Source organism: Tamandua tetradactyla, chromosome 4 (assembly GCF_023851605.1).
Source record: "Tamandua tetradactyla isolate mTamTet1 chromosome 4, mTamTet1.pri, whole genome shotgun sequence".
Taxonomy (NCBI): domain Eukaryota; kingdom Metazoa; phylum Chordata; class Mammalia; order Pilosa; family Myrmecophagidae; genus Tamandua; species Tamandua tetradactyla.
The window spans coordinates 61666281-61680827 of record NC_135330.1 but is presented as its reverse complement, the minus strand read 5'-3'; the positions used below and the strand labels follow the sequence as shown (position 1 = coordinate 61680827).

Here is a 14547-nt window from a genome sequence, read left to right as displayed (position 1 = left end):
GAGCAAGTGGGAATGCAGCATAGCCCCTTTAAGAGACCAGGGCAAGCCAGCCTTCAGGCCACTGGGAAGGCAGCCCAGGAGATAAGATAAAGCCAGGGGCTGGCTTAAGCTAGGATCCTGGGCTGCTGTAGCTGGACTACTAATAAGCAAACAGGAACTAGGGGTAATAAAGAGGAGGTGCCAGTTACTAGACACAGACTGGCAAAAGGTAGAACAGCCAAATCACTCACCTGGGGCCTGAAAGGAGAAGGGGATATGAATTGTGGGTATGTAGAGAGAGGACACTGGTATCCCATTGAATGAATATCTGTCATGTTTATGAGCATGGCTAAAAAGCCCTACTAGATTGTAAATTCCCTAAAGGCAATGGCTCTAATTTTATATCCATGGTGCTCTGCTTTGTATGTAATAAATGTTCAATAAATGTATATTTATTGAGCTCGAGATGCTCTGATATAGGGTTTGGAGACTGCTTAATTCTTTCGGAAACGAGGAAAATCCTGGCAAAGACTTACTCTGCAAAGCCTAGAGCTGCTCATTTGCACATATCTGCATAGCTTTGCATGTGTCGTACATGTAGATAGATATACTTTATGCTGGATTTAGATTTCCCCAATCAGTTGCCTATTTTTAAAGGGATTAAAGAGAGGAATTGTCCTGACTCATTCCTGCCTGCCTTTTATCAGGGTCCACCAGAGATGCAAAAATGATTTCTTTAACTTTGAAATTTGAAGAATACCTATAATTATGTAGTTTATGCAGATGTAAGCAGTTCTTGCCTGTTGATGTGTTTCCCCTCTTAGTTTCTATTACAATTCTTAGTTCCACGCTCCAAACTCCTGAGTGTAGGGCAGGGAGATATTAAGGCAAAGAAACTCTGTAGCTAAACAGCCCAGTAGCTCAAATCTCTTAGAAGTCCTCAAAGGTTACTACTGCATTGTGCCTGGACACAGAAGTTTGAGGCAGTTGCGTGGATTGGAAGACTGCTTTCCCACTGCCTCCCCTCCCAGGGCGAGGGATGCTATGACTACCTTTGTCTGCTCTCCCTCCTCCAGGAATAAATAAAAATATCATCCCCTCCCCCAGATCCTGGCTCCTCTATTGGCCCGCCAAGCAAATATTTCATAATGTCGGCTCATCCAATTGGGCATCGTGCCAGAGCCAAGCGCCTCAGGTTGCGTCTGTGCTCCAATCAGGCAGGGTGGCCTGGGTGGGATGAGAAGGTTTTCCCTCTCCACATGGGCTGCAGCTGTGTTACTCAGGTGGATGGCATCAAGGTGAGAGTAGCCACTTGCTCCAGGCTGGGCAAGGGGGCAGGACCGTCCATCAGCCAGTTGGAGGCTACCAGCGCTGAAGGGGTTACGGCCACTGAGCACGTGCGGCTGTTAATGATTGCTACCCACCAGGGACCTGGTGAGTAGGGGAAAACCTTCTTCCTATTCCTGAGTGTGAGAGGAGTCAGGGCTAGAGGAAGCAGAAGGGGCGGCAAAGGAGGGCCTGTGAGTGAGTGAGTGGGTATCTGCCTGGTGTAGGTTTGTCTGGGCAGCTCCGGAACAGGTAAGGAAACAGTAGACAGACCTACTCCATCAGCTGCGGTGGGCTTTTGTTAGAACCAGATATAGATTCTCTGCTCTGCAACCAGATTTCAATATCATTCCTATTTTTTGGAAGGAAACCTTCAGAATTGTTTTAGTCCAAGAGGGTGGACTACTTAGCACAGCCCCTGGGGCTGCAGACCCATTGTCTGTCCTGATGCTGAGACAGTGGGTTGTATGTCCTGCACACAAAGCTGGAGCGGCTGCCCTCTCTCTCTTTCTCTCTGAGCCATTGTCTCGAGAGAAGGGCTCAGCAGCTCAGAGCAGAAGGGGCCTCGGCCTCTGCTGCGGGCTGATAGACCAGTACAGGGCCACAGAAGGAAGGTGGAAGGGAGCCAGTCCACAGAAACTGGAATGGCTGTGCTTGGGTCTTTTATTCTTTCTACTCAGCAGGGTCAGATGTGGAGAGGTTGGGTGGGACAGACAGGATGGGGGCTGCGGGGCAGGGTGCAGGGAGCTGGAGGAAGAACTCTTAACTCAGTATGACAAACTTGTCATGTGGGAGCGCTACTGAGATCCAGGTAGAGAGAAAAACAATCTTTGGGGTAGAGAGAAAAACAATCTTTGGGGCTTAGACCTCTCTTCTGTTGTTTCCTCTTCCTCTTCCCTCTCAGGTCCCTTATCCCCTCACCCTCTGAAAAGTGTGTGCTCTTTGCTCCAGGAACTTTCTCATGATGTGATGACACGTCTAGCTTGTGCCAGGCGTTTGGGCTCAGCCGATGTGTATGTGTATGTGTGAACTTGTATGTGCCCATGTGATAAAAAACGAGACACTAATTTGTCTCCCAAGGAGAAATGTTGATGTTACCCCTCTCACAGCTAGGAGCCCTTTTGTTCCCCTGCCTCTTGCTTGGGAGGAAAAGATTCTGATAGCATAATAGTGATGTCACGGCTGGACCTAGGCAGGTATTTGGTCCTGGAAGGGCATGTTGGATAGTAACATACTTCCGGTGCCTGTCTTGGGGGCAAGTTGGGGAGATGAAATCACCCCAGCGCCCTGGTGGCTCTCAGCTCTGGTGCTTCCTCTGGCCAGGCTGCTGATGGCAAACAGAAACCAGGCACGATGAGGGGGAGGTGCCAGCACTAGCCCCAGCAGGGCCCAAGTAAAACACCAAGTTTCTGGGCATTTGAAGGCCAGAAAGAAGGGGAAGTAGAGTATAGGAGGACAAAAGGGATACTTGTCAAGTTCTGCCTTGTATGAAGTGTTAGCCATAGATGTGACTAGCCATCTTCTGTCCTCATACTCCCAGGAGAAGGAGCACAGAGGGGTTGTTATTCCAGGCAGGGCCTATGTCCTGGGCATGTGACCAGTGCCATCAAACAGGGCCCCACACACTCCCAAGGGCCTCACACTTGGTTTAAATGCTTTTCTGTTGCCATCTTGACTTTCTTAATTTTTAAACAAGAGCTCCTGCATTTTCTATTTTGTACTGGGCCCTGCAAATTATGTAGCCAATTCTATTCCCAAGGCCAGCCAGAAGTTGCAGCAGTGGAACAGCTGTTCATTTACTCCGACAGGTATAAGTAGACTCACCTGGTAACTCAGTTGTCATTGACCAAGGCTGGCTTCTGTCCTGGCCAGAACCAACCAGCACTCTTTCCTTTTCCTTTTCTCTACTCCCCTCCCAGGGTATCTCATTCCTACTTGTTACAGCTTTCTTGCTCAGTCAACCTTTGGGGCCACTACATCCCAGGGAGACAGGGACAGGGGGCTGCAGTGTCCCTTACTGGTTGACCCCTGCCTGCCTGCCTCCCCCCAGGTCCCCTCTTTCCCATATCTGGGCTGTAGCCAGTGGCCACTGTTCTGAGGTCTAGGCCTGAGATTGTCTCTTCCAGTTCTCTAAATCTTCTCTTCTCCTTCTACAAGTCAGGGTTTTCAGTAGACACTCTGCTACCTGTTTCCTGTGCTTTTTTTTTTAATTTAAAAAATAGATTGTTTTTCTGGGCTCCTGGCCTAGGTGGGTGCAGGGGCGAGGGATAGGGAAGGTGTAGGGGAAAGAATATTCATGACCCTCCTATCCCTGGAGCAGCTGCTCTCTCTGCTCCCCTCCATGCCAGCCCCCCATCCTTTGTACCAAAGGGCTCTGCCAAAAGACCTTTCTTTCTTCTTCCCTCCAGCATTGCCAGAAATTGACCAACCCCAGAACAAAAAGGAGGGTAGGAGAGAGGAGCAGGTCCCCTACTGCTCTATCACCTTTTCCAAATGGCCTGCCCCCAGTACGGCTGTTAGTAACCATATTTTCAGACACTAGAAAGGAGTCTTAATACATATGATTTTTTAAAAAATGGATTATCCAGATTAATTTTGATTGGATTTTGAAATGTTTCATTTGGTTTTTAATTTTTACCTTTTATTTTTGCCAGCAGATTTCCCATCCTTTTTATGGGTTAACCTCAGACTATAAGGAACTTACTTGTATTCCCTGAGGACACTGAGCACATATGAGCCGGTAGAAGGATAAACTGGTTTGCAATAAAATATTTCATGGAATCCAAAAATATTAGAACTGGAAGACAACTTAGAGAACATATGATACCACTTAAACATCTAGAATGAGCAAATTTAGAAACAGAAAATAGATGCAGAAGCTGGGAGAATGGAAAATGATGAATTTTTGCTTATTAGGTACAGAGGTTTTGTTTGGGGTCATGAAGAAGTTTTGGTAATGGATGGTGAGGATGATAACACAACACATGAATATAATTAATACCATGGAAATACACACTTAAAAATGGGTAAAGCAGGAAATTGTTTTGTGTATATATTACCACAATTAAAAAAAATTAACAGCCATATGTGGCTAGTGGCTACTGAATTGGATTGTACAGATTTGGTGCCACTTCCTTATTTTATGAATGATGATGACATCAAACATGTACCGAGAAACTATTCTGTGCAAAGCATTCTTCTAGCTTTTTTTTTGCATGGGCAGGCACTGGGAATCGAACCCGGGTCTCCAGAATGGCAGGTGAGAACTCTGCCTGCTGAGCCTCTGTGGCCCGCCATTCTAGCTGTTTTTATATATGTAATCTTATTTATTCCTTCCAGCAATCCCTGTATTGCTGCATGTGACAGATGGGGTAACAGCCCCAGAGATGTGAAGTGGTCAGCTCCAGAGGCTCCTGATTCCGAAGCCACTGCTTTTACCCTTTTCCTTAAAGACGATCCACACACTGCCCATTCTTGACCTTCATGTGACAGCTTTCTTCAAAAGCTCTCAAGTCCTTTCCCTTCCCAGCTCCATTGTTCCCTTGTCGGAAGTCAGGGGAGCTTGGGAAGGGCTGTTCTCAGGAGGAGGACAGTGGTGCTCTTCCCAGTCAGTCATTTTCTGGCCGGCTTCACTGGTGGTCCGTGTTGCCAGGCTTCCATTGGATCTTCCCCACTGCAGACGGCCATCTGGGGAGATTCCGCTGCCCTCAGTGTCCTTGGCAAGCTCCCCAAGTACATGAGAAATCCCAGTCTCCTTGCTCCTGACAAAAGGAGGTGCTCAGAATTCCCCACCATCTATCTGTGCTCCAGCTTTCCTGCTACTCCCTAAGAGAGAAGACCAGTTCAGCCCTCCCTTGTCAGGTGGGGGGCAGACTCAGTCTCAGGGCCCACCGATATCCAAGCACCCCGGCTTACCCTTCTGTCTGGTCTGCTCCGTGGGTGGGTGAGCAGCACTAAAACTAGGTGCCGCCAGCCCACCTGCCCTTACCACCCCCTGCCCCGTGCAAATGGAAGCGTTAGGAGGCTCCTTCCTCTAGGGCAGCAGCCCCAGCTCCTGTTCTGCGCCAATTGATTTATTGCCCTCTTCCCCAGACAAAGCTTCTGCTTTGCAGAATCTTATCAGAGTCTGGCTGGCCAGCAGAGAAGTGGGGAGGAAGAGGCAGCAGGGGAGCAGATGGGACTCATCCATCGGAGCCGCTGGTGAGAGGGATTTGAGACTGAGCTCTTGCCTCTTTCACCGGCACAATTCGACATCCCTAACAAGAATGGCACCTGCCTGTCCCTCCTCCACGATGCAGTCCACTGGCCTCCACTGGCCTGGCCCCGCCGCCAGACCATCAGACCATCACTCGGTTCCTACTGCACGTGATACAGTGGGCACAGCACAGAGATGGAGGCGGCCACGCCCTAGGCAGTTTGTATGCCACTGCCCTTCCACACCTGTGCGCTCAGGCAGCTGCTCTTGGACTGACATTTATGACCACCCCTGACCCCGCATCACGCCTGGGAGCCCACAGCATTCACCAGTGAGAGGACTTGTGACTTTCATTCTGTGTTCTTGGAGAGCACCTTGTGAAGCCCGAGTCCCCCCACTGTGTCATGAAGCTCTCTCCCTCTTCTTTTCTTGTGACAAGGAGCTCAGGTTGGGCAGATAGCAGGGAGTGGGAGAAACCAAGCATGGGGCAATGAACCTCTGCTTCCCTCACTGTGAAATAGGCCTTACTTTCCTCCCAATGCAGAGACCAGAGTCCAAGTGACCTTCATTTCTTCCCCCTTTGTTCCATAGCCCTTCTGAGCACATCATCACTTTTCTTTCTTTGTTGTCTGATCAGGTGGGAAATTTGCATTGTCAACTGAACAAGGCATTACTTATTACCACTATTTTATTATTAAAATGAGGAAACTAAGGTCCAGAACAGCTTGGCCCTCTCACATTGCTAGATTAGCAACCAAGAAGACATTTGCAGCTTTTGAGACTAGGGAAGGAGCAGATCAGCCCAGTGCCATTGCTCTCCAAACACTTACTTTCTAAAATTCCTCCTTGTGGGATGGGGTGGGGGTTGACTACCCTCTGTAGGACACCAGAACCAAATCTGCTGAGTGAGGAAAGAGAGAGATTGTTTGAGTGACCTTATGCAGGCCCGGAAGCTGACAGCTGGGCTGCCTCAGCTCCAAAGGGTGGGGTTTGGGATAGAACTCAGAGCTGTGGGGAGGAGGTGTAATTAATTATTGCCCTGCCCTGTTATCCTTGGGACCCTTTCCTTGTGCTGACTGCCAGGAGAAGGCGATTTGGAGGCCGAAGGGAAGGGGGTTGCAGGAACCTTTTTATTTTTCTTCTCTGCTTCCATCTGGCTTAACTGGGGGACCACTCAAGGGAAAGCTGAGAGAGGGAAAAGCTGGAGCTGGAGGCTTGGGTAGCTCTTTCCCACCTTCTTTCATCTCTTCTTCCCCTTAGCAGGAAACAAAACAAGAGTGCCCAGTACAAGGAATGTGAGGAGCTCCAGGGAGCTGGGTTGTCCCAGTTCTCCAAGTTGGGTCAGAGCAAAAGGGAAAAATGTTCTCATCTTGCCCAGAACAACTTCTGGGTCGTGGAATCACAGTTCTTAACATTTGGAAGAGACTTTAGTGTTCCAACTGAAGGTTAAGTTATAACTTTCCCAGGAATGATGTTCAATAATTTATCAACCATAAAGGACACTGGGGGACCGGTGGTGCCAAACATTAACCCTTTGTTGTTGGGTCTTGGAGATGTGGGGTGTGGGCACTCAAGAGGCTTGGTGGAGCAGCTCTTAACTACCATTGTAGAAGAATTTCATTATTGTTTTTATTATTTTAATGACTGGCCTGGTTATACTGAATGTCCACCTTCATTGTGTTGCTTTCATTTTTCAGAAGACAAATGGAATTCCGCAAAGTAAAATAATTAGTATAAGATAAGACATTCTAAGCTAGAGTAGAAGAAGAGCATAAAAGAGCATGAATTCCATACAAAGCTCCCCTGGTGGAACTCCTTCCCCCTCTCTTCCCTCCCCTCCTCCCTCCCCCCAAATGAACCCATTGCCCTGACTAAAGAGCACACAGTCCCTCCTCCCCTTACCTGACATCATAGGAATAAGAGGAGATCCAAAGCCAGGGCAGGGGCTGGAGATGGTATGAGAGGCTGGAGAAGGACAGCTGCATAATATGATGGAAGGGAGGAAAACTGCATCTGGCTCCTGGTTTGTGATTTCCATCTCTTGATCACAAGCCAGCTCCTCTGTTTTCTACCTGAGGTAGGGCCTGAGCTCAGGGTGCAATTTCCCCAGTGTTCCATAAAGGCCACAGCAGGTGAGAGCATGTATCTTGACCCTGGAGGTGGGAGGTGAAAGGGTAGGGTAGGCAAGGCTAAGCAGGAAAGGGAACAGCACGGGCCTTATCTCCTAAACAGTCAGCGCAGTAACTCAGTATTTTAGGGTACTCCCAGCTTGCTTGGGGGAAGACACCCTATTCATACCATTTTGGCATAGGAGGAGGGTGGGCCAAGGGCAGAAAAGAAGACAGCAGAGAGGAGAGAAGAGAGCTGAGGACAAGGTTGCATGAGAGTCACTTACAACTTGGCCAGCAGTGTCTGGGTCCTGGCCCTGGTACCTGCAGACGTAGTAATTTGATCTGTAGGTAGCACATGGGAAAGTGTTAGGGCCCTTTAAATGGGCTCCTTTTGGGTGCTTGCAATTTACTTGCAAATACCCAGAGCTGCTGCCCAGGGCCGACCCTTTTCAGCATCTTGGTGTGGCAGCAATAGACAGGAAAAGAAGAGGGCTCTGGTGGGGAGAAGTTGGCTAGGGGAGTATGTGCTTTCTCCTAGGAATGACCTGAAGGGAGCTTCAGGAATCGCACATCAGGATGGTTGGAAATATAAACTGAGTTGGTTTTTAATTGGGACAGAATGCTGGAGCAGATAAGCCTCCTTGAACATATTATGTGATCCAGAGGGGAGACGGAGAGCAGGAAATCTGTCAGCAGCTGAAATCCTCCCTGGAGTGGGAACAGTCTCAGCTTGGAATTTGCTAGCTGGGAGAGAGAAGGAAGTGGGAGGGATGGACAGCAGGCAGCCCTCTTTCCCACTCACCTCACAGTCCTCTCTCCACCAAATGAGCTGTAATGCCAGAAGCCACGGCATTCTCAGGATGGGGAAAGCTGAGCCTGGGCTAATTCTCTGTCAGCAGATTTCTCAGGAGCTATGGAAATGAAGCCGCGTGGTATTCGGCAGATAACCAAGAGGGACCCAGAGGGTGGAAGGAGTTGAGTGTATTTCTCTAATTCCGTATTAATCATGGTGGGGGTGCTAGGTGCCCAGCCTCAGTACACATGTGTGTGCGTGTGTGCACGCGTGCTCCTGTAAAGGGTCATATAGACCTGGATTGATCATTTTGCGTTTGACTATGTGTTTCTCAGGTGAATGCTGATTCTCAAGGACGAGTTTGGGGATTAATGAGAACACAGCTGTTACCTCCATAGTGAGGCTCTCATAAGGACTTAGGGCCTGACACTACCTTTTGAACTGTAGAGAGGCCCTAACTAGATAGAGAAATGCCTAGAAAACGGAGGGGAGTTGCCCCTTTCCTCCTTAACTTGTTGGTATTGGCACATCTGGAACACTTGTCCCTGGTGCCACATCCCCCAACCCCCAGGCACAGCCTTTTCAAGTCTGGAACTGGTTGTATGTTTTGTTTTCTTTCATTTTGCTAGCTCCTGTACCTGATATATTTGTTGATTGGTTTTTAAGCAATGATCATTGCCATTATCTCTTTTTTTTTTTTTGAAGAGTTTGAAGAGAATTGGTACTAATTCTTTCTGGAACGTTTGGTAGAATTCACATGTGAAGCCATCTGGTCCTGGACTTTTCTTTTTAGGAAGCTTTTGAATGACTAATTCAATTTCTTTACTTGTGATTGGTTTGTTGAGGTCATCTATGTCTTCTTGAGTCAAAGTTGGTTGTTCATGTCTTTCCAGGAACCCGTCCATTTCCTCTAAATTGTTGTATTTATTAGCGTAAAGTTGTTCATAGTATCCTGTTATTACCTCCTTTATTTCTGTGAGGTCAGTAGTTATGTCTCCTCTTCCATTTCTGATCTTATTTATTTGCATCCTCTCTCTTCTTCTTTTTGTCAACCTTGCTAAGGGCCCATCAATCTTATTGATTTTCTCATAGAACCAACTTCTGGCCTTATTGATATTCTCTATTGTTTTCATGTTTTCAATTTCATTTATTTGTGCTCTAATCTTTGTTATTTCTTTCCTTTTGCTTGCTTTGGGGTTAGCTTGCTGTTCTTTCTCCAGTTCTTCCAAATGGATAGTTAATTCCTGCATTTTTGCCTTTTCTTCTTTTCTGATATAGGCATTTAGAGCAATAAATTTCCCTCTTAGCACTGCCTTTGCTGCGTCCCATAAGTTTTGATATGTTGTGTTTTCATTTTCATTCGCCTCGAGGTATTTGCTAATTTCCCTTGCAATTTCTTCTTTGACCCAGTCGTTGTTTAGGAGTGTGTTGTTGAGCCTCCACGTATTTGTGAATTTTCTGGCACTCTGCCTATTATTGATTTCCAACATCATTCCTTTATGGTCCGAGAAAGTGTTGTGTAAGATTTCAATCTTTTTAAATTTGTTAAGACTTGCTTTGTGACCCAGCATATGGTCTATCTTTGAGAATGATCCATGAGCACTTGAGAAAAAGGTGTATCCTGCTGTTTTGGGATGTAATGTCCTATAAATGTCTATTAAGTCTAGTTCATTTATAGTAATATTCAGATTCTCTATTTCTTTGTTGATCCTCTGTCTAGATGTTCTGTCCATTGATGAGAGTGGTGAGTTGAAGTCTCCAACTATTATGGTATATGAGTCTATTTCCCTTTTCAATGTTTGCAGTATATTCCTCACGTATTTTGGGGCATTCTGATTCGGTGCGTAAATATTTATGATTGTTATGTCTTCTTGTTTAATTGTTCCTTTTATTAGTATATAGTGTCCTTCTTTGTCTCTTTTAACTGTTTTACATTTGAAGTCTAATTTGTTGGATATTAGTATAGCCACTCCTGCTCTTTTCTGGTTGTTATTTGCATGAAATATCTTTTCCCAACCTTTCACTTTCAACCTATGTTTATCTTTGGGTCTAAGATGTGTTTCCTGTAGACAGCATATAGAAGGATCCTGTTTTTTAATCCATTCTGCCAATCTATGTCTTTTGATTGGGGAATTCAGTCCATTGACATTTAGTGTTATTACTGTTTGGATAATATTTTCCTCTAACATTTTGCCTTTTGTATTATATATATCATATCTGATTTTCCTTCTTTCTACACTCTTTTCCATATCTCTCTCTTCTGTCTTTTTGTATCTGACTCTAGTGCTCCCTTTAGTATTTCTTGCAGAGCTGGTCTCTTGGTCACAAATTCTTTCAGTGACTTTTTGTCTGAGAATGTTTTAATTTCTCCCTCATTTTGAAGGATAATTTTGCTGGATATAGGAGTCTTGGTTGGCAGTTTTTCTCTTTTAGTATTTTCAATATATCATCCCACTGTCTTCTAGCTTCCATGGTTTCTGCTGAGAAATCTACACAAAATCTTATTGGGTTTCCCTTGTATGTAATGGATTGTTTTTCTCTTGCTGCTTTCAAGATCTTCTCTTTCTCTTTGACCTCTGACACTCTAACTAGTAAGTGTCTTGGAGAACGCCTATTTGGGTCTAATCTCTTTGGGGGTGCGCTGCACTTCTTGGATCTGTAATTTTAGGTCTTTCATAAGAGTTGGGAAATTTTCAGTGATAATTTCTTCCATTAGTTTTTCTCCTCCTTTTCCCTTCTCTTCTCCTTCTGGGACACCCACAACACGTATATTTGTGCGGTTCATATTGTCCTTGAGTTCCCTGATACCCTGTTCAAATTTTTCCATTCTTTTCCCTATAGTTTCTGTTTCTTTTTGGAATTCAGATGTTCCATCCTCCAAATCACTAATTCTATCTTCTGTCTCTTTAAATCTATCATTGTAGCTATCCATTATTTTTTCTATGTTTGCTACTTTATCCTTCACTTCCATAAGTTCTGCGATTTGTTTTTTCAGTTTTTCTATTTCTTCTTTATGTTCAGCCCATGTCCTCTTCATGTCCTCCCTCAATTTATCGATTTCATTTTTGAAGAGGTTTTCCATTTCTGTTCGTATATTCAGCATTAGTTGTCTCAGCTCTTGTGTCTCATTTGAGCTATTGGTTTGTTCCTTTGACTGAGCCATATTCTCAATCTTTTGAGCGTGGACAGTTATCTTCTGCTGCTGGCGTCTGGGCATTTATTCAGATTTCTCTTGGTGTTGGACCCAGCAAGGTTGTAATATTTTTCTGTGAAATCTCTGGGTTCTGTTTTTCTTATCCTGCCCAGTAGGTGGCGCTCGTGGCACCCGTTTGTCTGCGGGTCCCACCAGTAAAAGGTGCTGTGGGACCTTAAACTTTGGAAAACTCTCGCCGTCCTGGGGGTTCGCTAGCCGAAACGGCTTGAGCCGGCCCAGGGTCCGAATGCAGGGAGAGTTGCTGGTCGCTGCAGCCAGGGAAAGAGCCCGTCCGAATTTCCTAGTCGGCCCTGGGCAACAAGCGTGGCGGGAGGGCGCCAGCGGCAGCGGCCCGCCCGAGAGAGTGCACGTTCCCCGGGAGTCACGGGTTTGGAAGGGGCCTCCCCCACCCGTCACCGTTCTCCGCGGCCTGGGGGTTTCCGATCCAATTCTCTCAGTTGGTCCGGGGGCTGCGCGTGGTGTGGGCGCCGGCCGTCTTTGTTTCAGGGGACCGCCTCTCCAATTCTCCTGCCATTATCTCTTATGCATAGAACTTTCGCATTTTGAATTACATAGAATTAGAAGGTACCTTGTTTGTATATGAGAAAACTAAGGGCCAAAGAAGTTGAGTCACGCTGTGAATTCATTTTGTAGCTTGGGCTGGAACCCCAGTCTTGCCAAGTTCCCTTTCCGGGGCCATCCTGCCATCCAGGCTCAGCCTCGCAGGTTTGGTGGGTAACGTGATACCCTGCTGGGCAACCGGGAGTTTTAGGGATGCCCCTGCCTCCACCATGATATCTCCTGTACTGGTTGGGATCCTCCCTTTTCTCTGATGGCATCAGAGGGGTCCACTTGGATATGTACTCAAAAGCATTTAGGTCCCTGAAAAATGAAAGCCTCTTGATGCCCAAAAAGGGAGGAGGAAAGAGAAAACGGGTCACCTATCCTTGTTTCCCTTTTGACGTTCTGTACCTGGTCAGTTCTTTCCAGTGTCTAATCTAAAATGAAAACCTGTCATTCTGTGCAGTTTAGTGGCAGAGGAAAAGAACTCCAGCTAGTGACTTAACCCTGAGGATTTCTGAGCTCTCAACAAGCAGGGAAAACCCGTGAGGCTTCATTCCTATTCCCTCGTGCTGTCTGCACTGGGTATAGAAGAAGTAATTTAACTTCCAACTTCAGCAAAGGCTGTGGGAGGCCCCTGAGCTCAACTTGAAGAGAAAGAGGATTTTTTTTCCCTTTTAGAGAAAGAAAACTCATTTTCCCAGTGCATCCCTATCCCCTCCTCCTCCTGTGCAAATGAGCTTAATTTTCTTCCCCTCTTAATGAAGATGGATCAGAGCCAAGCTATATATTCAGGGGGGAGCTAGGCTGAGTAAGGGAGTGAGGGGGCAGAAACAGAACTTCTCTCCTGGAGAGGAAGTAATTAATTTAAGAGAGAGCAAGGGGAGGGGAGCCCTTGGTAATAGAATGTGAAACTCCAAGTACGGGTAGCTAAGAATCAGTGCACGGACAGGTTCTTTTGTTTACTCATTCAGTCACTCACTCGTTCAACAAATACTACTGTGGATTTGGGACAGGCCAAGGATGGCATCTGGAAACTGAGACATCTTGTCACCAGGATAAATCATTTGCAAAATGTACCACTGAACAGCTAAATATGTTGACATTTTAGATTTCAGATTAGCTGCTTACATATCAGGAGCTGTTGAGCCCAGTTATATCCCACAAGCATGTCTCATCATGGGTTAAATCATAATGTTGTCCATTTGCTTTTCCATTCACTGATTGCTTTGTTCCCTGACTAAGTTCCATCTTCAGTCCAAAAAATTGAATTAGCCCCTCCCTTTCAGTGTCTGTGTGACATCACGGAATTGCTATAACAACAGACTATGATGTCAGCAGAATGCCTGAGTGCTCTAAAAAGAACCATGCTAGTCGGAAAGTATTCTGTTTTCCATCTTCCAAAGGCAAAATGGAATAATATTGAAAGCCGAAGGGACTGAAATTTGATATCAGAAAGAACATCTCAGCAATATAAGATAATAGTGTGTCTGGAGCCTCCTTCGCTAGGACTTTTTGCAAACAACCAAAACACATCATGAAGACTGATTGGAGGGCAGGCTTGCCTGGTGCAGGAGGATGGAAGAGATGACCTTTAGATGGACCCTCCAGTCCAAGGATCTGAAGATCTGCAGGACGTTAGGAAAGGAAGAAATTTGACCATACTCTGTCTCTGGAGAATTCAGGGGAAGGCACGACAATGCAAACTTCCTTATTCCAAGCAGATCTCTCAGTCACCAGCTGGAATTTATCAATTGCATCTGGGAAGATTTTCAGATTTAAATATCCAGTGACCCCCTCTTAGCCCCATTGGTCACCCTTTTCCTAACAAGCTTTGGAAAGAAGTTTCCCTTCAATTTTGCCTAAGGAAGCTCGGGTCCTTGCTACCAGCTCTTGTTCCACAGCATCCACGCCCGTCTGCTCGGCTGGCAGTTGGGGGGCATTGCACCTCATTAGCTGGACCGCCACCAAGCAGACGGCAAGCAACCCTCCACTGTATCTCAAGGGAAAAGATCAAGGGGACATGGCAGAGGGGCTTCATTATGCTCCTGTCCCTCCAGAGGAAGGCTGGACAGGCTGAGAAAAGAGAAAGGAGATTTCATCAATCTCGGTTCCCGGCACCAGCAGCTGCAGCAGTAACAGCAGAGGACTTAGGAGCTTCATTTAATCCTTGTGCCCACAGGATCTGAAGGGGCTCTGAGAAACAACTTGATTTTCTGCTCAAGGACCTATGCTCTGGGCTGGGAGTCGGGGAGGCAGGGAGGACTGTCTTTCCTGCAGGTCGGACTGGCATGAGCTGCTGCTGTGCAGATGGGAAGGCAGCCCGGGACTCCTCCACACGCCCAGCCCCTCTGAGTCCTTAGCTCGGTGAGGCTGGACTACCTAGAAG

General features: G+C 46.5%; 1 protein-coding gene and 1 long non-coding RNA gene across 21 annotated transcripts in view; one reads left to right on the top strand and one right to left on the bottom strand.

Moving 5' to 3' along the window:
- LOC143680914 (uncharacterized) overlaps window positions 1-13901 on the bottom strand; it is a 24362-nt gene extending 10461 nt beyond the window's left edge. For 2 of the 9 annotated variants that reach the window (XR_013174238.1, XR_013174237.1), the window contains exons 1-4: window positions 13290-13901; window positions 8414-8522; window positions 7403-7653; window positions 6331-6398 (exon numbers count right to left, since the gene is read on the bottom strand). This is a non-coding gene — a long non-coding RNA (uncharacterized LOC143680914). Of the gene's footprint in view, window positions 1-6129; window positions 6402-6430; window positions 6756-7097; window positions 7184-7402; window positions 7654-8413; window positions 8523-13289 lie in introns of those variants that run through there. The other 7 variants (XR_013174244.1, XR_013174241.1, XR_013174239.1 and 4 more) reach the window with 7 other exon arrangements.
- The window catches only part of PLEKHA6 (pleckstrin homology domain containing A6), a 151412-nt gene that overhangs the window by 89061 nt on the left and 47804 nt on the right, over window positions 1-14547 (top strand). Inside the window, exon 1 of one of the 12 annotated variants that reach the window (XM_077157498.1) lies at window positions 12164-14525. The exons of 9 other annotated variants lie outside the window; for them this stretch is intronic. In XM_077157498.1, the coding sequence (XP_077013613.1) occupies window positions 14389-14525 (137 nt within the window). In that variant the 5' untranslated portion in view covers window positions 12164-14388. Of the gene's footprint in view, window positions 1-12163 lie in introns of those variants that run through there. 2 more of the 12 variants (XM_077157506.1, XM_077157503.1) reach the window with 2 other exon arrangements.